Source organism: Carettochelys insculpta, chromosome 1 (assembly GCF_033958435.1).
Source record: "Carettochelys insculpta isolate YL-2023 chromosome 1, ASM3395843v1, whole genome shotgun sequence".
Taxonomy (NCBI): Eukaryota; Metazoa; Chordata; order Testudines; family Carettochelyidae; genus Carettochelys; species Carettochelys insculpta.
The window spans coordinates 173485126-173508083 of NC_134137.1; the positions used below are offsets into that span (position 1 = coordinate 173485126).

At 43.5% G+C, this 22958-nt stretch overlaps 1 protein-coding gene across 7 annotated transcripts in view; it reads left to right on the top strand.

Annotated features, from left to right (window-relative positions):
- The window catches only part of C2CD2 (C2 calcium dependent domain containing 2), a 60590-nt gene that overhangs the window by 19633 nt on the left and 17999 nt on the right, over positions 1-22958 (top strand). For 6 of the 7 annotated variants that reach the window (XR_012645805.1, XR_012645804.1, XR_012645800.1 and 3 more), the window contains exons 7-12: positions 4835-4943; positions 7750-7811; positions 14282-14409; positions 15304-15475; positions 19540-19653; positions 22717-22844. Coding sequence is in view for 3 of the 7 variants with exons in the window: in XM_074995732.1 (XP_074851833.1) it covers positions 4835-4943; positions 7750-7811; positions 14282-14409; positions 15304-15475; positions 19540-19653; positions 22717-22844 (713 nt within the window). In the remaining 4 variants the exon portion in view is untranslated. The remainder of the gene's footprint in view (positions 1-4834; positions 4944-7749; positions 7812-14281; positions 14410-15303; positions 15476-19539; positions 19654-22716; positions 22845-22958) is intronic. The other variant, XM_074995722.1, reaches the window with a different exon arrangement.

Consider the following 22958-nt stretch of genomic DNA (forward strand, 5'->3'; position numbering starts at 1 on the left):
ATATATAACTTTCTCTATTTTTGTGCTCAAACCTCAGTGAATATCAGTGTATGTTGTTGCCTGTTGGCATTGTCCTTATTGGTCCAGAGCCCCAGAGAAGAAAAACAGTGACTGCAGGCATTGTAAAATTCACTCTGTGTGTGTGTGTCTGTCTGTCTGTCTGTCTTTTAGGGGCTATAAATAATACAAATAGTTTTTCCTTAGAATAACAATAAAATTATTCGTTTACCTTCAACTTATTAGTGACATTTCTGTATTAATAGAGCAATGATCTTGACTGATACGATCTCTTTAAAATTAGCAGCCTTTAAATCCCTTATTCATTAACAATATGACAGTCAATTTTCTGTCACTACAACAAATAGTAATTCCTCAAACAGTCAGTAAGGACTTCAGATATTTATCTGATGTTTTAAGTGTCTCAAAGTCCTGCGGCTGTTCACAAAATTTCTCTTTTTGACTTCATTTCCTGTTGGTATTACCCTCATCCCCTTCTCTCTCTAGTTTTCATGATTTTGTTACACTGACCCTCATAATAAGGTATTTGGTGCCTGGATTGTTTCTTAGTATGTTTGTACAATAATAAGGGTGTATGGGGTGTACAGGGAGGGGTAGTACCTCTGTTGGAGGGACTTGTCGTACCCCTTCGGGGGGTAGTCCATCCACTTTGGTCCCCGCCTGTCACTCAGCTCTCACTTGTGGCTCCAAGTAGCTGCAGCATGTGCAGTGGCCACACCCCAGGCAACGGCTTCGACAGGCCGGCCAAACCAGGTGCGTGTAACCGATGGGGCTCAAACCCTCGGTGAGTTTTCGGATGTGCCTACCCAGCATGTGAAGTCAGTTCTGGTGGACTGGGCAGAAGAGATCATTCAGATCCAATGGCCAAGAGGGCAGTTCTGCAACGCTTTGTGGAAAGTGAAGGGCTTGACAAGGCACGAAAGATGTTGAGGCCCATCCACTGCAACCAACGAAGTTACCAGTCGTGACGATTCTACGTACCACTGGTGCCCGGCTTCCGAGGTCGAGAGAGTGGGATTGTTCCTGTGCAATGGCTCTACCACTTAAAAAGCTTTCACGCACGGGTCCTGTGCAAATCATCACATCATCACATCACCCAAGTCCTGCGGCAATGAGGGAGGGTGAAGCGACAGGTGGAGGTTACCACTGGGAGTCATGGTCCCAATCCCGCATGTAGGCGGCCTGTGGACAAGTGGTCGTCCAGCTCTGTACCTGGGACAGCAGGGTTGCCCGGCAGCATCCCAGGCATCTGAGCAGTCCTCTTTAGGACAGCACTGCTCACCCTAGTAAGGGAGGGGCCTAGAAAAGGTGGCCTAAAAATTGCCTGCCCTACAACAATAACTGGCCAGCAAGCTGCGGCTGACAGTTCAACCCTACTTGCGGTCGAAACCAAAAGAAAAATTTGAGAAAACTTACCATTGGTGTATGGAATGTTCATACTCTCAGGTCATGCAACAGCTTCTCAATCCATGAGAGAAGGACAGCTCTCACTGCTCCTGAACTAGCCCGCTAGAACATCGATATAGCAGCATTAAGTGAAACAAGATTGGCTGGGGAAGGTTTCTTGAGTGAACCAGGAAGTGGTTATACCTTCTTCTGGAAGGGTAAGACTGAGACAGAGGATAGAATACATGGAGTCGGTCTGGCAATAAAAACCTCATTGATGCGTCAACTCCCAGACCTTCCAGTGGGTATCAATGAAAGATTGCTGAAACTACGCTTCCAACTAAATGCCAAACATCATGCCACCATCATCAGTGCATATGCACCCACTCTAACGTGCCCTGACAACTCAAAGGAACAATTCTATGAAGATCTCGACAGACTAATCAAGGCCACACCTGCAACAGATAAACTACTCCTGCTTGGAGATTTCAGTGCCCGAGTCGGGGCTGACAACGAGAACTGGAAAGGAGAAACCGGGCCACGTGGTGTAGGCAAAATGAACAACAATGGACTACTCCTTTTGAGCCTTGCTTCTGAAAATGACCTGACTATTACCAACACTCTGCTCCGACAAGTGGATAAATACAAAACAACGTGGATGCACCCTAGGTCTAAACAGTGGCATCTGTTGATTATGCCATTGTCAGAAGGCGAGACATCAGAGACGTACTGATCACCAGAGTAATGCAAGGCGCAGAGTGCTGGACAGATCACAGATTAGTCAGGATGTCTCTTCAACTTTACATCGCTCCCTCTCGGCACAAATGCCTTAAGCATGTGCTACCTGCTTTTAACATAGCCAAACTGAAGGGTGCCCAATGTTTCAACAATTTTCAGAAGAGTCTCGATGACAAATTAACATCCCACGGTCAACTGACTGGTATTGTAACCAAAAAGTGGGATCAGTTCAAGCAGATAGTGACTGAGACAGCAATAACATCGCTTGGACCAAAGAAAAGAATACATCAGGATTGGTTCGATGAGAACCAAGAAGAAATATGTTCAGCACTGGAAGTAAAGAGAAAAGTCTTTATTGAATGGCAGAATGACCCCTCCTCAGCCTCCAAATGGGACCATTTCAAGCACCTTCAGAGCAAAACACAGAAAGACTTCCGTCAGATAGAAGACAGCTGGTGGGAGAGCAAAGCCAAAGAAATTGAGCACTATGCTGAGACCCACAACTCAAAGATGTTCTTTAGTGCTATTAAGACTGTCTATGGACCTTCTAAACCAAGGACTACCCCATTTCTCTCATCGGACAACACAACACTGGTCAAAGACAAAGAAGGCATCAACAAAAGATAGCGAGAACACTTTAGCAACCTCCTTAACAGACCATCGACCATAAATAATAACGTCCTCAATGAAATTCCACAACCCGTCCTGACAGATCTTGACTTTCCATCCACTATAGATGAGATTAAGAAAGCTGTTAGCCAGATGAGTTCAGGAAAAGCTCCTGGAAAAGATGGGATACCAGCGGAGATATATAAAGCAGGAAGTCCAGCAGCACTAGCAGCATTCCATAGTGTGATCATCAGCATCTGGGAGGATGAAAACATACCACACGACCTCCACGATGCTATTATTGTCTCCCTCTTCAAGAATAAAGGCAGCAAAGCAGAATGTGGAAACTACGGAGGCATATCTCTCCTCTCCGTTGGAGGGAAGATCATTGCCCACATCGTCTTGAACTGCCTAATAGCCAGTATTTCTGAGGCAAATCTACCTGAAAGTCAATGCGGTTTTTGACCTGGCCGGAGCACAGCCAATATGGTGTTTGCTGTCAGACAAATACAAGAGAAGTGCATTGAACAGAACATGCATCTCTATGCTGTCTTCATAGATCTGACAAAGGCGTTTGATACCGTCAACAGGGAAGCCCTTTGGACCATTCTAATACGACTTGGCTGCCCAAGAAAATTTGTCCAGATTATACGCCTTTTCCATGACGACATGACAGGCGAAGTACTGTCTGATGGAGCCACATCAGCCCCCTTCAGCATGACCAATGGCATGAAACAAAGATGTGTTCTCACTCCTGTCTTATTTAACCTGTTCTTTGCATGCGTCCTTAACCATGCAATGAAAGATCTGGACCGAGGTATACACCTGGAATACCGGCATGATGGTTCACTTTTTGACCTCTGTCACCTGAATGCAAAGACGAAGACAGTGCAGAAACTCCCTTCTGAGGCACTCTCTGCCGACGACTGTGCCCTTATGGCTCACACTGAAAATGATCTTCAGCACGTTGTCAACAAGTTTGCTGAGGCCTCGCAACTTTTCGGACTGTCAGCCTCGGAAAGACAGAAGTTCTCTATCAACCTGCACCTGGATCAAATGCTCCTTTCCCAAGTATCTCCACTGATGGCACTCAGCTTAAAGTAGTGGAGAACTTTAAATACCTGAGTAGTGTCATATCCAGTCATGGATCACTGGATAATGAGATCAATGCACGAATATCTAAAGCGAGCCAGGCACTTGGCTGTCTGCGTGTCAAAGTTCTAAACCACCATAACATCTGGATGTCAACAAAACTGCTTGTGTACAGAGCTGTTGTTCTCTCATCTCTTTTGTACGGGTGCGAAACATGGACACTACATAGGCGTCACATCAAGCAGCTCGAAGCATTCCACATGCGCTGCCTCCGTAACATCATGAAGATCCGCTGGCAAGACAAAGTGCCCAATCTTGAGGTCCTCGAGAGAGCCCAGATGACAAGCATCGAAATGATGATTATGAAGTCACAACTACGTTGGACCGGTCATGTCAGCCACATGGATGCCAACAGAATCCCTCACCAGCTTCTGTATGGTGAACTCTCCCAGGGCATCCAGTGTATAGGTCGTCCACAGAAACGCTGCAAGGATACCAGCAAAGCCAATCTGCAGTACAGCAGTATCAAACCTAGGGACCTTGAGGACGCCGCCAGCGACAGAACACAGTGGTGTGCAACAGTCAGAAATACCTGCATTGCCTTTGAGGAAGACCGGTACCAGCATCTACAAGACGCACGCGAATGACGTCACAGAACATCAGCAATGCACAACCCACAGATTGCAAACTTCCCATGCACCATCTGCGGCAAAATGTGCACCTCTAGAATTGGCTTTTACAGTCACCAGAGTGCACACCATGAGACCAATAACAGATGATCTGCACAGATTTGTCATCATCGGATTGATGGACTACTGTTGTTATTATTTACAATAATAAGGAATAGGAGGAGGGAATTAGGCAAGTGTGTGAGGGTTTTTTTCCAATGGTCTAGACAAGAAGGTTTCTTCTGTTTTTCTTGGGCAAGTACACTTGCTGATGATTTGAAATCAACAGTTGAATATTTGTTTATTTCTTATCCCCAATGCAGGCAGTATAAATCCAGTTTGTATAGCTCAGCTGAATGATCCTCTGCAGAAGTTTTCCAGCTCTGCAGCCAGAAATGGTACAACTCTCTCTTGGAAAGAGGAGTTCATCTTGTAAGTAACCACCAACAGCACATTTTCTAATAAAAGCTTTTACAGTCTCACTTTAGGTAAGATGGTGGGAGAGGAACTGTGATTTAAAGTGTCCTATCAGTTGTCTTGGGTGATTTGATATTGGCAGGGCATAACAGTGGTTTTTAAGCAACATCCTGGTATTGTGTTATGGCAAGTGTTAAAATGGGTAAAATCTGTGTTTACTTTTAACTGAGACTTGTTGGGCTTGAGTTTGGGAGGGATAGAGATGTAAAGCAGTAAGTATCTAAGGCGATGCCTACACCACAATCTTAAATCAGCCTATGTTAGGTCAGCTGGCAACCATCTCTGTAATCACTGTGGTGACAGATGTCTACACTGCCTTCTTTCTGTCAGCGGTGTGTACCCTCAGAAGGAGCCCTTCTGCTGGCTGAAGAGGAGCAGTGTGGAAGGCTGAGTGCCAGGGCTTTCTGCTACGTGCAGCTCCCCCCTGGCAGCCCACCTACTCGCAGCTTCCACTTGAGAGTGAGGGGAAGCTGCCTGGGCTTCTGACTTTTTGGAGGAAAGATCCATGCTGAGTCCAGTTCGTTGCCATCTACCAGAGGGGAGCCCATGCAACAGCCCAAGCCAGGAGCCCGAATGACAGCCCAGCTTGGAGCGGAGACCTGACAGTATCTGTACCTCAGAGGAGCCGGATTTCTTGTCAATTCACAGTTCCAGCAGAGCCGTGAAATTGAAAATGCTGCTGGTGTAAGGAATGCATTATTTACACAGACGCAGCGTTGAAATCCTGCCGCTGGGAGGTAGAGTTACTGTGTCGGTGTGGTAGGGCACTCGCATTGACGGGAGTGAGACTGTACTGTAGATCTGATATAGGTTGACATAAGCTGACTTATGTCAATCTAACTCTTCAGTCTAGACCAAACCGTAATCATGTCAAAGGGCATCTGGTGTAGTTGTGTTGTGAGTGCAGTTCACAGCGTGGTATGCTGTGGAGTGGGAATGGAAAAAGAGGATTAGACAGTTTGTGTAAAGCTGCTGTCCGACAGGGCTCTGACACTGCAGCTGCTGAGGTGATCACAACAGAGGGAATTTGAATGTCAGTCTTTAAATTCTTTTCCCTTTAAGGGCAAAGCAGAAAATACCAACCAGCTTCAGTGTTTTAGCAGAAGTTACTGATAGGGTCAGAGGCTTCTAACTTTACTGGTTAAACTGCAAGGAGGGAGCAGAATCAGATTGCTGTAAGTGAGGAGAGGAGTTTTTTTTTATCTTCTCCCAGAGCTTTTAAAGTAAAAATTGCTGGCTCCTGGTCGGGCCTTCATCTTCTTTACATCCTAGTTTTTTCTACTCCTGTCTATGTCAGGGACATTCCCTCCCTTCTCCTCCTTTCACATTTGTGACCTCATAACAGAGTCACTGTACAGCATCCACTGTCCCTTTTGTCCTCGTAAATTGCAGACAGGCAAGCTTCATAAAAACCTGATCTAGAGGAGAGGAGTGGATCAGTTCTACTGCTGGCACTGGCAACTGCTTCATTACTTGCTTGCTTGGGGGATGCAGTGGCCTCTGTGTGTCTGTCCTTCAGCCCCAGGGCGTGTGGACGGCACCAAGTTTGAAATAAATTAACTCAAAATAAATGCAGATTGCATAAGTTATTTAGATTTACAGCTACAGTGTGGTTGTAGCCCTACTGCACTGCCAACAGTACCCCCCTTCCTGCTGCACCCTGTCTGTTCCTTGGAAGTCCTGTGGCTCAGCATTGCTTAAGTCAAGAAATAGAATAGAAGCGTCCTGTAAGAACATGTTTCCAACATTAAAGCTCTCAGTGGAACTCCATTCTGTTCCTTCTGCAGTAAGTACAGCGGTTACAAGGAAATTTCACAATACCCATGTGCTTTCAGAGCCCAGTCAATAGATTTGATTTTGTTTTTTCTTTTTTTTTTGTTTATTAGTCTGCTGCATAACATGCCACAGGTTGTGCCAAAACAGTTGTCTAATAATGATTAATGCTGGTTATGTCATTTAGCGACTGGTTCTTTACTCATGTTGTCTTACCATGTCTCTTGAGTCTATGTTTGTGCCAGAATAACACAGACTCCTCTCAGAGAACGTATGGCGGAAGGAGAGAGTGCACTCATGTTTTCTAAATCAGGAAGTTTCAGAGCCAGTGGTCAGATATCTATGGCAGGTAATTCAGTAGGTGGCACTCTTTCCATTGAGCCAGTGACCCAGCTTGCTATGTAAATGTATTTGTGTCTATCATTAGAATAATCTGTCACAGGCAGGATGCTGCTCCACTTTTAGGAGACTGCTGGATCTGTTCCATCTTCTAGACTTATAAATTTGGGAGCTGTTGTCTCAGCTGGATGCAGGAGGAATTCTTTCTCAGTCTTTGGGTAGAGAATAGCCATGGAAAGCGTCATCCTGAAAGGAAATTGTACAAGCAGCTGGAAAAGGTCCTCTTATAATGGAAATATTCAGGCAATCCTAACTCTAGTAAACAAGCTAGACAGATCCAAGTTCAGACTCCACCCTAGCATTCCCTTCCCTCCAGTTAATTAGGTTCAAAAAGTGGCACACATGTTTTGGTCTCTCGTATTTGAAGGGCAGCATGTGTAAATGTTATTTAACACTTCCCACTAACGTTGAATAGTATGCAGTGACTGCATGGAGCACTATGCCAATACCAGGTGTGAGAGACACTAGAAAGTGAAGAATTATGTAAAGGGTAATTTAAAATGAAGAGGGAAAAACCATTCCCAGTGCAATATCTTGAGAAAGAATGGTGAGTTTCTAAAGGCCTGACATCATTTTGTTTATTCCACAGTGAATTAAATGCCAAATCAAAAGAGTTACAACTGCAGATCTTGGAAGACAGGAAATTGGATAGTAAGTACTGCAACTGAATCGTTTTGCATTGGTACCCTCAATGGCCTTACTGAGATCTTGAAATAACCTCTCTTGGTATATGCAGTTGAATAAGATCAAGTAAGAAGTTGTCAGACCTCAGAAGTCCATAGTCAGTTTAGACCTGTTCTGCTGACTAACTGGGACACCCAGCTTAGGTATGTTTTAGTAACTCCCAAAACAAAGAAGGCTGGGGCAAGAGAGTCCTAGGAAGAGGGGCTCAGAGTTTGCCACTTCAGATTTCTTTTTAAAGGGCAACTCAGGAAGAATTTCAGAAGCAAACTTAGGCTTGTAAACTCAGTTCTGCGCTAGGGCTTGCTGATCTGCTTAGCCTTTGATCTTTAGCGCCAGTGGCAGTTTTTAGATGACATGCCACTGCAAAGTGGATCTGGGTTTTTCACTCTGTGCTTCTGCCCCTAAGCATGGACATGAGGGACGACTTTGTGCAGCTTTTCCACGTTCCAGGGTTTTGCTTTAATCTTTAACAGAGCTCTAAGGCAAGACTGAATGTACAAACGACTTGATTCTGAGTGTTTTTGAGCTTTTTTTTTTCCAATAGTTCTGTTCTCTAATATTTTCTTGCCTTAGGTTTCCTGTGTTTTATGTTCCTGGGTGGATTTATGAGACATAGTTGCAGTTTGGCTTGTCAGTGGGACAATGCTGTATTTCTATACAAAGTGCAAAAAATTGACAGCTTTCCATGGTCCAGAAACAAATTATTGTGCCTCTTGTGGCTGGAACTGCTTACCAACAGTCTTGTATGTATAAAACTTGGAAATAAACCATCTTGTCCCAGAGGAGAGAAATTCATCCCTTGCTTTTGAGTGGATGAATGGAGAGAAATACTAACTAATCCTGATTTCCCTTCTGCCCAAAATTGACTAATTTCACATATAATCAAACTTTGTCTATTGGGAATTGTATGCAATTCTATCACCCCAGTTCAGAGCCCCTTATCCCTACTTACAAGAAAAAACTTCTTTGTTAAAAATAACTCTGCTTGGTGAGGAGAGGAATAGGCATATTTTTCTTGGGTAGCTGGTGAAGAGATGGAGTAGTCAGGTTTTAAGCTCAAAGGGGACATTCAGTTTCACAACTGCATTTACATGAGCCATGATGCTTTCTACCAGATTATTGTATTACTTGTGATGTTATAAAATGATGGCACAGTATTCTTAAATGTCTAATAGACCCTTCTAAAGGCAAGCTACCTTCCTTATCTGCTTCTTTTGCCAAATGCTGAACCAAGACTTCTCAGTGTGGATTCTGTCCATACAATCCAATCCTTTTTCATCTTCAATAGTAATTTAATGCCGTTCCAAGTAATTTATCTTGAGCATTATTTCTCTACCCTTATTGTTCACATCAGCTAGAAAGTATAAAATACATGTTATACCTCTTGGGTAAATTTTTAAATATTTTAGGATTATTCTGTAAAAATCAAAGTACCCTTTCTGAATTTGAGCTATTCTTTTATTTCAGTGTTATCAGATGTAGTTAACTTCAAAACAAAATGAAAGTATTGCCGTGAACTTTCCACACCTTACCACCTAAACACTAGCTACCTTTCCTCCAGCCTTCTGCCTACTACATATTAACTAAGGCCTTACCTAACATCCTAACTTAAGTAAGACAGATTTAATAACATGTTATCAGAGCCATATGTAGAGGGCTATATTAGTCACACACAATATATTTTTAAATTCAAGGTTGGCAGAAAGTAATTACAAAGCTATTAGAAAAGCAGGCAAGGTGCAGGGGAGGGGTGAGTTTCATATTTTTGCAGCAGGGCCCACAGCCACCACAGGCCCTGGGGTGAGACGTGTGCCACAGCTCTGTGCCCCCAGAAAGATCGTGGTCTTTGCAGAAGTGGTAGGGCCTTGGGCAGTCAGCCTTTAGCACTGTCCATATTGCAGCATGCCTCTCCCCTCCAGCCCTCAGAGCCATGAGGAGTAGCACTCCAACAGCAAATCATAGGGGCCCTGGGGCTTCCGCCGCTACCACTGCTGCAGTAGCAGTCGCAGCAACAGCAGCCAGGAGCTCCAGGCCCCTTTGATGCTCTGGTCCCTGGGGCAATTGCTCCCCTTGCCCTCCTCTTTTGACAGGCCAGTATTTTTGCTACACTTTTGGGAATTGGGGCTATTTTAAAAAACTCTGTTGGGCCACACATTTTTAAGTAGTAATAAGCCAGAGTTTTTGGGGAGAAATGGTGGTGAAGCAGAAACATACAGAAAGTAATTCGCCCCCCGCCCCGCCCCGCCCATCTCAGCAAACAAATGCGAGGAGGGGAAATAGCCATTTTGTCAAAAACGTACATAGAGAGATGTGGAGGAGGGGAAGAACCACACACACACACAAAATGGCTTAAAAAATCTTTCACACAGATCTAATGTAGAGCTATATCCTACTACTCTTTCACAGTAAGAGTGCAAAGTATGTATTTTCACTTACCTACAAAAAAAAAATCTATCTTGCTCAGATGTCTTAAATAATGGTCTTTCAAAGTATGTCATCTTCTACACATCAGACAGCATTAACAGCACCTTTTTGTGCCTTTTGTTTGATTAGTTTTTTTTTTTAAAAAGATACTAACAAATAAATAACAGGCAGTCCTGTGGCACATTAGAAACTAACAAATTTATTAGTTCATGAGCGTTCATGGGTAAAACCTACTTTCTCAGGTGAATGGCATGGAAAAACAGAAACCAAGGTTTATATAGTGAGGGAGAAGGAAGGAAAAAAGGAGTTACCTGTCACTAATAGGATGAGTTAATGAAGCAAATTAAGTGGGAAGTGTCCCATTCCTGCACATGATAAGGTGAGGAAATGGCCCTTGTAATGCATAAGATTGTTAAGGTCTCTGTTGTGGCCCAGGTTAAATTTGCATGTCACATTTGCAAATGAATTCCAATTCAGATGTCTCGCTCTGTAATCGTCTGGTAAAATTCTTTTATAGAAGCATGGCTACTTTTAAATCTATTATTGAATGTCCAGGGAGCTTAAAATGTTCCCCTACAGGTGTCTGTGTATGCTGTTTCCTGCTGTGGGATTTGTGGCTCTTTGTCCTTTGACACAGAGACTGTCCAGTCTGTCCAGTAGCCAGATTCCTGCCACTCCCTGCTATATAAACCCTGGATCCTTTTTTTCCCATGCCATTCATCTGAGGAAGTGGGTTTTACCCATGAAAGCTCATGACCTAATAACTTTGTTAGTCTCTAAGGTGCTACAGGATCGGTCTTTAGACAAAGCTAATAAAAGACTCAACATTTCTGAAAAAGTTGTATTTATTTGAATATGTGGTTGGTGTTGGTTGCTGAATCTTAGAAAGAGAAATGTGGACAATGATGGCAGCCATCTAACTTTAATGTAGGACCCTCTCTTGTAGAGTTTCATATTGCTTCTTTTCACTGTGGCATCTCAGAGCCTTCCAGGTAAAACAGATAGCAACAGTAAAAAATAGTGGCTCTCCCTTCTTGGGAAGAGTCATTACAAAACTGGGTGACTGGGCATTAAATAAAATAATGCACATTGAAAACATAATCCTGACTGTACATTTAAAATAATGGGGTCTAAATTAGCTATTACCACTTAAGAAAGAGATCTTGGAGTCACTGTGGATAGTTCCCTGAAAACGTTACTCAATGTGCAGTGGCAATCAAAAGAGTTAAGAGAATGTTGGGAATTGCTAAGAAAGGGATAGATTATATGATATTTTCTGTCCTCTTAGTTCTCTTCAAATTCATGGTATCTAGAATATTGCATGCAGAGATGGTAGCCCCATCTTAAAAAAAGATGTATTAGAATTGGGAAAGGTTTAGAAGAGGGCAACAAAACGATTAGATGTACGGAACAGCTGCTGTATGTGGAGAGATGAATAAAACTAGGATTTTTCAGTTTTGGAAAAGAAACAACAAAGCGGGGGTGAGATATAGGTCTATAAAATCAGGACTGGTGTAAAGAAAATAAAAAAAGGAAATGTTATTTGTTCCTTCTCAAACACGAAAACTAGCGGTCAACAAATGAAATAGGCAGTAGGTTTAATTATATAGGAAGTTACAGCTGAAAGAGAACCTGCTGCAGAAGGTTATAAAACAGAAGCTACAACTATTTGTGCACATTTGCAGAATGAAAAATCAAGACCCTGTTATTCGGAATAATGGACGGTTCGAATAGGAGAGGCAGACCCCACAGAGAATGGATAGATGATATAGTAGATTGGCATGGAGCTAGTCTACAGACACTAAGCCACTCTGCACTGGATAGGGAAAGATGGAAGGAAATAGTGACAGAGGCATCGGACACCAACAGGCGCTGAGCCCAGGGTTATTGATGATGATGATGATGAGTAGGCTTAAAACAAACAAAAGGAAATATTTCTTCACACAATGCACAGTCAGTGTGTGAAACTTTACCAGAGAGTACTGTGAAGGCCACAACTATAACAGGATTCTAAAAGACCCAGATAAGTGTGTGAAGGAGAGATCCATCAGTGGCTGTTAGCCTGTTGTTTGCCAGAAGCTGGAAATGACTGACAGGAGATGGATCATGATTACCTGTTCTGTTCATTCTTTCTGGAGCATTTGGCATTGACCACTATTGGAAGACAGGATACGAGGTGAGATGGACCTTTGGTTTCACTTAGTGTGATTGTTCTTATCTTAAGGTAAACATTGAGTAGAGGGTAGGGTTTATTGTCAGTGTTGAGTACCTTTTATAATATGCTAATCTAAAAAGTCCTTTTCTCTGTGAGCTGAAGAAGATAAGCTGTAGCATGACAATACGGAGAATTACAAATATTGGCTGCTGTGAAATGTGGTGGTCCTGACTTCTTAAAACTTAATGGAGTGAAGTCCTGTCTCCACTATGGGAGGGGTATCGTCTCTGGAAATACCATCACTGGACCTAATCAGGTTATTCACAGAATCATGGGCACTTTCTCATGCTCCTCAACTAACATATATGCCATCATGTGCCAACAATGCCCAGATGCTTTGTGTATTGGACAGACTTCTAGCTCCCTTAGACAAAGGGTTAATGGGCACAAAACAGACATCAAAACACTCCAGTCAAGTTAGTCAACATTTTAATGGAGTGGACCATTCTGTTAATGACTTAAGAGTATGCATGTTACTGAAAAAAAAAAATTTCACACCGCTATTCAAAGGGAAAAAGCCGAGCTGTCTTTTATAGTCAAATATGGCACATTTACGCATGGTTTGAACCGGGATGGGAATTTTCTGAGTCGCTCATTTGCATACTTGGCTTAATCTAATTCTTGATCTTCCCACTGCCCCCCCACCCCTCCACTCTCTGATTTGCTCACCTTGATCATTTTTTTCTGATTTGTCCTCCTTGATTACTGTTTTTGGTTCTCTGTGCCTTAAATATTGAGTCTGGTCTGGTCTGGCTATGGTCTGAAGAAGTGGGTCTGTCCCACGGAAGCTCACCTAATAAATTATTTTGCTAGTCATTAAAGTGGTACTTGACTGCTTTTTGGTTTTACAGTATATAGACTAACATGGCTCCCTTTCTGTTACTATTCAGCTAAGGGGGGTGTGTGACACCCCCCATGTGACTACATCCTGCCACTAGCCTGGGACCACCACACTTTTCCCTTCTTCTCTAATCAGGGAAAGGAGCAGAACTGCCAGCCCAGCTCCCTGCTCCTCTGCAGCACGGCCACATCTGTGTACCAGCCTGGGGGAGGGTGTTGCTGGGAGTTCTGCTCCTTTCCCGCTGGGAGGGCAGCAGTTAAGGAGCAGAATGCCGACAGTTTCTCTGGGTGCTTTAGTGCTCTCAGCCTTGGCTCCCAGGCCCTGGCCCTGTATACAGCTGCAGCAGCCAGTGGAGGGGCTGTGGATGGCCAGCAGAGAGTCTTGCTGGTGTCGTGGCTAAAAATAACTTGCTGGTATGATGTACTGGACCATCCCACTTGCACCACTGAACATAAGGAAATAGTCTCTGCCAGTCTAATTTGAATCCAGTAAACACCCTCTGTGAAATATAAGACAAGGTTAACTAAGGCCGAAACAAAAGAATTCAGCTGGACTGTCTTTTGAACGATCTCATCAATGTTCAGAGAATCTGGAACTTTCTTACTCTCCCATCCCTCCCGCCCGCCCCCCCCCCCCCCCCCCGCCGTGTCCTGGATGCAGAAAAAAATTTTAAGCAAAGTGTTAAGAATTCAGCATCTGCCTTCAAGCAGCATTATAACTACCCTAACAGCCTTGCCTGCAAGAACTACAGATCTTTCTTTAAAACTTTCCTCTGAAAAGAATCTTGTCTCTTTATGAAGTGAATACCCTGTTGTGCTACAGAGATTATTCCTTGCAATGTTAGGTGGCTCAGCAGTTTGAAATAGCAGTGGCTTCAGCTTTCTTCCTTTTCAAAATAACCTCAGAGATATTGGCAGCTCAGATAAGACCTTCCTGTGTCACATTCATTTATTTTAGGTTCTTTTTCAGTGTGGGCCACTGTACCTTTGGACTTGTTCAAGAAACAGCCTTCTGGACAACAAAGCTTTGCACTAAACAGCAGGCCCACCTGCCATGGCCCTGTGGTAGGATCAGTCACTGCAGAGGTATCACATTCTTATCTTTAGAGTCAATTTTTTGACTATTGGGTTGTACATTTTAAGAATACAGGCCCAACATAGTATTGCCCTGGGTGGTTTGTAACCATTTACAGAAATGCTAACTGGGTGCATGCTGTTAAATCAAAACGGTAGTGTTGTGAACTCACTGTGTACTTGTGTAAGTGATTGCATAAGGTGCAGAGTAACACTGAATCATAACTACCCTGTTAAAGCAGCCGCTGTGACTATCACGGGCAGAGTTTCAGGAATAATTTGGGTCTTCTAAGGATTTATCTATGAATTCTTAGTTCATGGCAAGATGGGGTGTTAATCAGCCATACGCTACTTTGGTGCAAGCTTGGACCTTGTTAACATGCACTAAAGGTTCATCAGTGTGCAGAGCCATCCTTAGGATTTATGAGGCCCTAGGTAGTACTATTAAACTGGTGCTCCTGTGCCTTATGGCAGGGAAGGGGCAACAATTTTCTTTACAGATATGATTTTATAATCTTTAGCAACACACTAATGAAATATTTTTTAAACAAATTTTCAACTAAGATCCTTCAGGGTAAATTCAGAAACTGACCGTGATTGTCAAATGTCTGTTAAATGGCTCCATTACTGCTTAAACCTGGCTCTTTCACAGGTTCTGCTAATTCGTCTGTCAGGCTGCTTCACTTTTAAATTAACTAGATCCTGTCCAGAGGAAGCAGAGCCACAGAATGGGGCTAGGAAGAGGAAGATGGGTGGAGATTAAGACCCAGAGGTGCCCCAAATGGGTGCCCTATACAAATGCATATTCTGTCTATGGGTGAAGACAGCTCTGTCTGTGTGCTTGGAGCTAGTCAACTTTACAATTCCAGCTGCTGCTACACTTTTTTTTTTTGTTTTCCTTTCTAGTTCTCTTATGTAGAACCTAGTGAGTCAAAATCCCGGCAAGTTCCTACTCCGCTTCCTGCCACAAAGATAGAAAAGGATCGAACTGTGATGCCTTGTGGGACTGTGGTCACTACTGTCACTGCTGTGAAAACAAAACCCCGACTCGAAGGGAAACTTTCTGCACTGAGCCCAGGTGAAGACATCAGCAAAACTTTAAAATGCAAATCCAGGAGCTTTGCCTGGTTTGTGCTGGTTCTTAGTAGTATACTACAGGTGTGGAATGGGAGAAGAAAAAGGGATATTGTCTAGATCTATTGGACGAGGAGGGGGATTGTTTGGTTGATCAGTGTTTAATGGGTAGGTCGGTGTGGTCTTGGTTACTTTGTATAAAGTATCTTTGGCATGAAGCTGGGTCCTGCCCCCACCAAGAAGTCAACAGAAGTCGTGTCAGTGACTTCAGAGAGAGAGCAGACATCCTCTTGGTACGTAAGGTAAGGGACTACTTGCTTCCTGTGCTTGGTAGTGTGACTGTTCGGTGTGTTTCTTTGGTGAGGTTGGGTTTTTGTGTGTGTTTAGTACTCTCCTTGAAAATGCACGTCTCTTCAGAGTGGGATAGTGGAGATGTTCCATTGTATTTGGGGTGTTTACACCCTTGTTAAGGTGGCCATCACCAGCCGTTAGGATGAAGAAACCAGTTTTGTGTCATCTGAGGGTCAACTTCCTAATTCTGCTGGGCATAGGCACCACAAGCCTTCCTCTTCAGGTCTCACGGGCACTGCTGGTTAGGGATGCAAAACCCTGTTCAGTGAGTTAACAGGTTAAATGCTAGGTTTAACCCATTAACTGATTAAATGGGTGGGCGGGCAGCCCCGCTGTGGACAGGGACTACTCCAGCCCAGTTGGAGCATCCCTACTTGCGGCACCAGCATGGGTGGAGGTAATGCAGCATGGCTGGACCAGCTCCCCCATCCGCAGTGGCCTGGCCTAGGCATGCTCCAGCCTGGTTCCTGTGGCGTGGGCAGGGATGCTCCAATCAGGCCGAAGCAGCCCCAGACCCCAGTGAAATGGGACCGGTGTTCTCCAGCCAGGCTGGGAACAAGTCCCAGTCTTCAGCGGGAGGGGCCGCTCCAGCCCACCTGGGCTGGAGCAGTTTCCCCAGCAGCTCATCCTCCCCCTGCCCCCCATGGATGGCGGCTACTCCGGCCACACTAGAGCGTCTCCGACCTGCCGCATTCCCACAGTGCTGTAGCAACCGCCTGTTCGTGGCAGTCAGGGGGCTGTTTCAGCCCCAACTGGTTAATCATAACTGGTAAGCCTCATCCATTTAGAGTGAGGCTTACCGATTAACTGGCTGATCATTAACGTCCATAGTGCTGGTACTCAGCTGGTTAGCAGCAGGCACAATCCAATTCCTGAATCTTCAGCATCTCCATGGAGCAGCCAGCCATTCTGCCCTTGGTCCACTGGTGGTACACACCAGTCTGTTGATCCCAACAGAGCAGTATATGTCAGCTTACCAGTTCTGCCTTAGATTGCCGCTCACCAAATATACAATACTGAGATCAGATCTAAGCTTCCTAAGAAAGCATGGTGCTTCACGGAGTAGCAGGTAGAAGTATTGGAAATAAGCTCACAACCTGTATTTAACAAAATGTTCTCATGTCTAATAAAGTATTGCTCACTCACAGTCCCTGCAGTGCTCAACAGCCAGACAGCCTTTGACTCTTCTTTCATGAGACATGCATGCTGTCAGTTGCCCTGTAGCTGAAGGAGTCTGTTTTTTTTTTTGTACTCCAAGGATTCGTCTTTACATACAGGACGCTACTGTAGCATTTTAATGAAGGCGCTACTACACATCTTATAGATCTCCTGTAAGTGTCGTTAATCTACCTCTGTAAGAGACTATAGCTGTTTCAGCAAAAGAAGCTCTCCTATCAGCCTAGTCTCTATAGATCAGTATAACTACATTGCTCAGTGGTGTGGATTTTTTCACATTTCTGAGCACGCTAGTTGTACTCACATAAGTCTCAGAGGGGTGTTATTCTGCAATAGTCTCTAGTTTCACAAATAACAAGCAGACCTATAGCACCTTAAAGACTAACACATTTATTAGGTTGTGAGCTTCCATGGGTAAAACCCACTTCTATGGTGAAAAATGGAAAGGAAAAACAGAATATCCAAGATTTATACAGCTCTGTGTGTGTGTGGTGGGGCGGGGTGGGGGGTGGGAAGGGGTGGTTTACTAGTCACTAGTAGGTCTAGTCATTAATGGTCCTCTACTGCTTTAGTCTCTAAGGTAGCACAGAACTGCTTGTTGTTAGTGATGTATGTATGTAAATATGGATGTCGCCCAAGATATACCAGACCAATAGTCTGTCTTTATCTACAAACAGCTCACCACCTTGTGTTTGTTTCCTCCTGTAGATTTCCTACACTTCCTGTAGAGTTCATCTCGTGCCAATTTCACAGTCTCTCAGGTTCCCTTGGGCTGAGTCTGCAAACAGCCTTACAGCATGAGGCATAAAATACGTAATAAGCCAGACAGGGAGATAAGTGTTAATTACCTCCTGCCTGAAAGGAATGTCTCTGAGGCATGTCATTTCCTGGTGACCTCTCTTAACTCCAAGATCTTAAACTTAATTTCAGTGCAGACACACAACTCCTTTAAATACTGTCTACGCATACATTTCTCAATGATTATGACGACCAGGGGGTTCCTGGTAGAGACTTTGCATACCATTATAGGTGCACTATTATGCAGATTCTCAGCACAGAGGAATCCCTGTAACACCTTATTCGCTATCTGTGGACTCTGCAAGTTTTTACCCAGAGTTCCCTGAGTCACTTGTCCTAGCTACTGTTGCTCTAAGAACTCTCTCTAATGTGAACCAACACTTTATCATATTAAAACAAAAAAGCAGTCAAGTAGCACTTTAAAGACTAACAAAATAATTTATTAGGTGAGCTTTCGTGGGACAGACCCACTTCTTCAGACCATAGCCAGACCAGAACAGACTCAATATTTAAGGCACAGAGAGTTCTGGGTCCCAGGCCAGACAGTTCTGGGTCCCATATTAGGCAAAAAGCCTAATATGATAAAAAGTAACAGAAGGGGATCCGTACTAGTCTATATACTATCAAAACAAAAAGCAGTCAAGTAGCATTTTAAAGACTAACAAAATAATTTATTAGGTGAGCTTTCATGAGACAGAGAGTTCTCTGTGCCTTAAATATTGAGTCTGGTCTGGTCTGGCTATGGTCTGAAGAAGTGGGTCTGTCCCACGAAAGCTCACCTAATAAATTATTTTGTTAGTCTTTAAAGTGGTACTTGACTGCTTTTTGTTTTGATAGTATATCTGTTACTATTTATCATATTAGGCTTTTTGGCTCAGATCACAATGGAAAAGAGTTTTTGGCTTCGGAGGGTTGTCTGCCCACATTACGATGCTTCTGTACAAATTGATGAGATTGCCAGAGCCTGGGTTTATTACAAACCTAACTGGGTCTTTCTGACTCTGATCACTGTAACTGTCTCTAAAGCAGATTGGTGGTGGTGTCTGAGGAAGTTTGCACAGTGATGATCTAGAGCAGGAATGAGCAAACTTTTTGAAAGGCTCCTGCAATTAGCAGGGCCCCCCAACCCATCTGATGTTATCCAAACTGATGGAAAATTCATTTATGTTCATATGAAAAAACCCTTTCAGCAAGGGTAAGAAAATAAGTCTGGAGAACAGAACATAAAAACTTTATTAATCAATATACAAATGTGAATACATGTACATTAAAACAGTCATGTATTTCAACCTTTTTAATGCGATGGATGAGCCTGGGACCCAACAACCGATCACGTCGTATCCCCCTTATGCAATTTCACACATCCCCCACCTGCCACTTTGCACGTCCCTGGTCTAGATTCTGCCTTGTTGTAACTCCTGTTAGCCCTTCTGTGATAGGTGTGTCAGTAAAACCCGTGTGTGTGTGTGTGTGTGTGTGTGTGTGTGTAAATGTAGATAAAGTCTTCAATCTATTGCCTAAATTTTCTTTTAGTTTTATTTAAGTGGGTTTTTTTGCCCAGAATGTTTTAAATCAAAATTATAAACAGGAAATTGAGCTCATTTTAAGACTGAAGCTTTGACATTTGCCAGTAATAGAACTTTTGCTCAAATGCTAATTTGTATCAGTGTTGTATACATTTCTAAAATACCTATCACCAGAGTACCTAGGTGAAAGATAATAAATGAGAAACTTGCTTCTCAGATTCTCCTGTGAAAACTCCTGTTAAAGTGAAGATGATTGAAAAGGATTTCTCAGTTCAAGCAATCCATTGTCAGAATGCTCCAGTCAGCAAAGTGTTATCCTCTTCGGATACAGGTGAGAGAGAAACCTCTAAAAGTCTGTATCTATATCCTTTTTTCTCTGCTACACAAGAGAGTATCTTAAGACATTACATTAACAGTAGGATCTGTGCCTTCTGGCAGGTATTATAGTGTTGATGTTAGAAAATATTACTGTGAGTATAGAAGTCTGCATGTAACTAATTCCTAACTCCTTGAAAATCTGTCAAGGAGCTGTTCTATTAGGAGAGAAGGGAAGCCACTGCGTTGGCAGCACTCCTGATCTACTCAAGCTCTCTTTTGTACAAATCCATCTTGTTAGGAAGGCTCAAAGACTCCCTAGTGCATAATGCTCAAACTTCTTCCACCCGAGGGAACACTTCACAAAAGCCCCATGTGAATGGGACCACTGCTGCGTCCTCCTGGTGTCTAATGCAGAGGAAGAAAAAGCCCAGGGAAATCGGAAGCCTAGGTTCTCTTCTAGCTCTGCCTCTGGCTCAGTTTGTGACCGTAATCAACTCATGTCCCCTCACTGTACCTGCTTCTCTCCCTTTTGTAAACTACTCAGTGGATAGAAGATGAAGTATGTTTAAAATAGTAGGTGGCAGTAAAACTGTTGCTCTTGAATTTACTTGTGGCATGTGGTTACATGTGATTTTTAATATATATAAATACAGATCCACATCCTTCAGGTGGATGTAAATACACACACTCTTTTTTCCCCCTCCATATTTTGAATTTTCTTATTTCTGTGGTTTTGTGCGTGTCTTTGTACAATCTGAAAATAGTTCGGATGAACTTTAAAAAAAAAAAGTTCCTTTATCCATTATCTTTGTGGCCCAGTCAACATCACTCCCTTTTTGTATCATGGAAATTAATAATTATCAAAACTCATTGTGTCATCCAGTCTAGCTTTAAATGGCACATGCAGTGGAGTTTACTGTTTCCCTTGTGGTAGAGATGAGAGCCCACCACACACCCTCTGGAGTCAATTCACACAGCTCTTCAAACAAAGAGCTTGCTGGAAGATGACAATCTCCTGGCCCAGGGACAAAGATCCATATTTGGCTGTTGTCATTAATGCAGGAACTGGAGTTCATGCAGGTTACTTTACAGTCAATACAGTAAATACAATACAGCTTGACTTGAGTAAGGCTTCTCATGCAGTCTTGCGTGACCTTCTCATTAACAAAGTAGGGAAATACAACCTAGCTACCATAAGGTGGGTGCAAAACTGGTTGGAAAACCATCTCCAGAGAATAGTTATCTTTGGTTCACATTTAAGCTAGAAAGCCATATTGAGTGGGGTCCTGCAGGGTGTGTTCACGCTGTTGTGTGGTCATGTGGCCGGCCAGACGTACATCAAGGCCACGTGCTTGATTTTAGCAGTTTTGTCCACAGCAGTGTGTGGTCAGGCATTCCTCTCCCCACTGCTCTGCAGCTTCATTGCTCCTGCCCTCTGCTTTGGAGCCCATGGACAGCTGCTTCCAGGACCCTCCTGCTGGCTGTGTGGGCAGGTTGCTGTGATGTCAGGGGAGACAGGGCTGCTGTACTCTGAGCCTTCTCCTAAGTGCCTTTAAAGAGGCAGTATACAGTAGCTCATAGACTTCCCCTGAAGCCAGCAAGTGTGTGCACACACTCTCAGATGCGCACACACCCCTGCCCAACACGCACTTGTTGTGGTGTTTGTTGTTACTTCTTGGTGCTACTGGCAGTGCACATACATTCTCTGTAATTTTATTCTTTCAAAGTGCTGTTATTTTAGTTTTTTGACCAGTATGTGCATTACATAATTGCACTTCTCTCTTAAAATGTGTATTTATTTCTTTGGGCTGTGAGTTCTAAAAATGCCAAATCTGTCCTGGCTGGAGTAATAATCCCTGTGGTAATCTTCTAAAAATATATATTATAGCTAGATCTTTTGTATGTACTGGTGGCACACCTGCATGTTACCCTGACATTGGTGCACGTCACATAAATCATTCTGTGCGTGGATGCAAACAATTACAGGGAACATTGCTTGAAGGGATCAGTTCTGAGGTGGTTCTGTTCAGTATCTTCATCAATGAGTTAGATGATGGAATAAAGAGTACACTAATATAGTTGGTGGATGATACTATCCAGAGAGGGGTTATAGGTGTTTTGGCTGATGGGAGTCTCAGTCAGTTTCGTGCATACAAAACGGGAAAGGATTGCCAAGGAAGGAGTGCTACACAAAGGGATCTGGAGGTCCTAGTGAATCACAAAACAAATGATTCACCAGTGTTATACTGTCACAGAAAAAACAATCATCAATCTGGGCTATGTTCACAAGAGTGTTGTGAACAAGACACGAGAAGTAAATCTTCCACTCTACTCTGCACTGATTAGCCTTAAATGGAGTATTTTGATTAGTTCAGGGTGTCACATTTCAGGAAAGATATGAACAACCTGGAAGAAGTCCATAGAAGAGCAACCAAAATGATTAATGATCTAGAAAAGATGATCTGGGAGAGAAGAGTGAAATACTTGGGTTTGTTTAGTCTGGGAAGGAGAAAATCTAGAGGGGACATGATAACAACTTTCAAGCACCTAAAAAGGTGTTATAAGGAGGAGGGAGAAAAATTGTCCTGCTTAAACTCTGAAGATAGGACAAGGAGCAATGGGCTTAAATTGCAGCAAGGAAGGTTTAGGTTGGGCATCAGGAAAAACTTCCTAACTGACAGGGTGGTCAGACACTGGAATTAAGTGCCTAGGGAGGTTGTGGAATCGCTATCATTGGAGATTTTTAAGAGCTGCTTAGACAAAAGCCAGTCTGGGCTGGTCTAGGTCAGGGGTCCTCATACTATGGGTACTTGCCCTCAGGGGCAAGTAGAGGAACCTTTGGGTGGTGCATGGGGCCGGGGCAGCCCTGCTCCAACTTTGGTCCCTGTCTACAGCCGAGCCATTTGCTCCAGCTCTACCTCTGGCTTATACTTGGTTCATTTGGTGTGACCTGATTTCCACTGACCTCCGTATTTTTGCATTTAAAATTCAGACAGTTTTCCTCTTCCTGCTCTTGTGCTTTGTTCTGCAATTGAACCTTTAGTTTCAGTCTGAAAGCACTTTCCGTTCTTTTCAGAGCTGCTGGTGTTGAACGGCGCTGACCCCGTTGCTGAAGCAGCCATTCGACAGCTAAGTGAGTCTGCAAAGCAGAAACTGAAATCGCCAAGAAAGAAGAGCACTATGATCATATCGGGGGTGTCCAAGGTAGAGTTCAAAACCACCTCTGTATTCAGTGCCCAGCACTGAAAAGTCTCTTCGCATGGCTGATAATGATCCGTAAACATGCACTTTGCTCTCTTCCATTTGGCAATTCTGTCA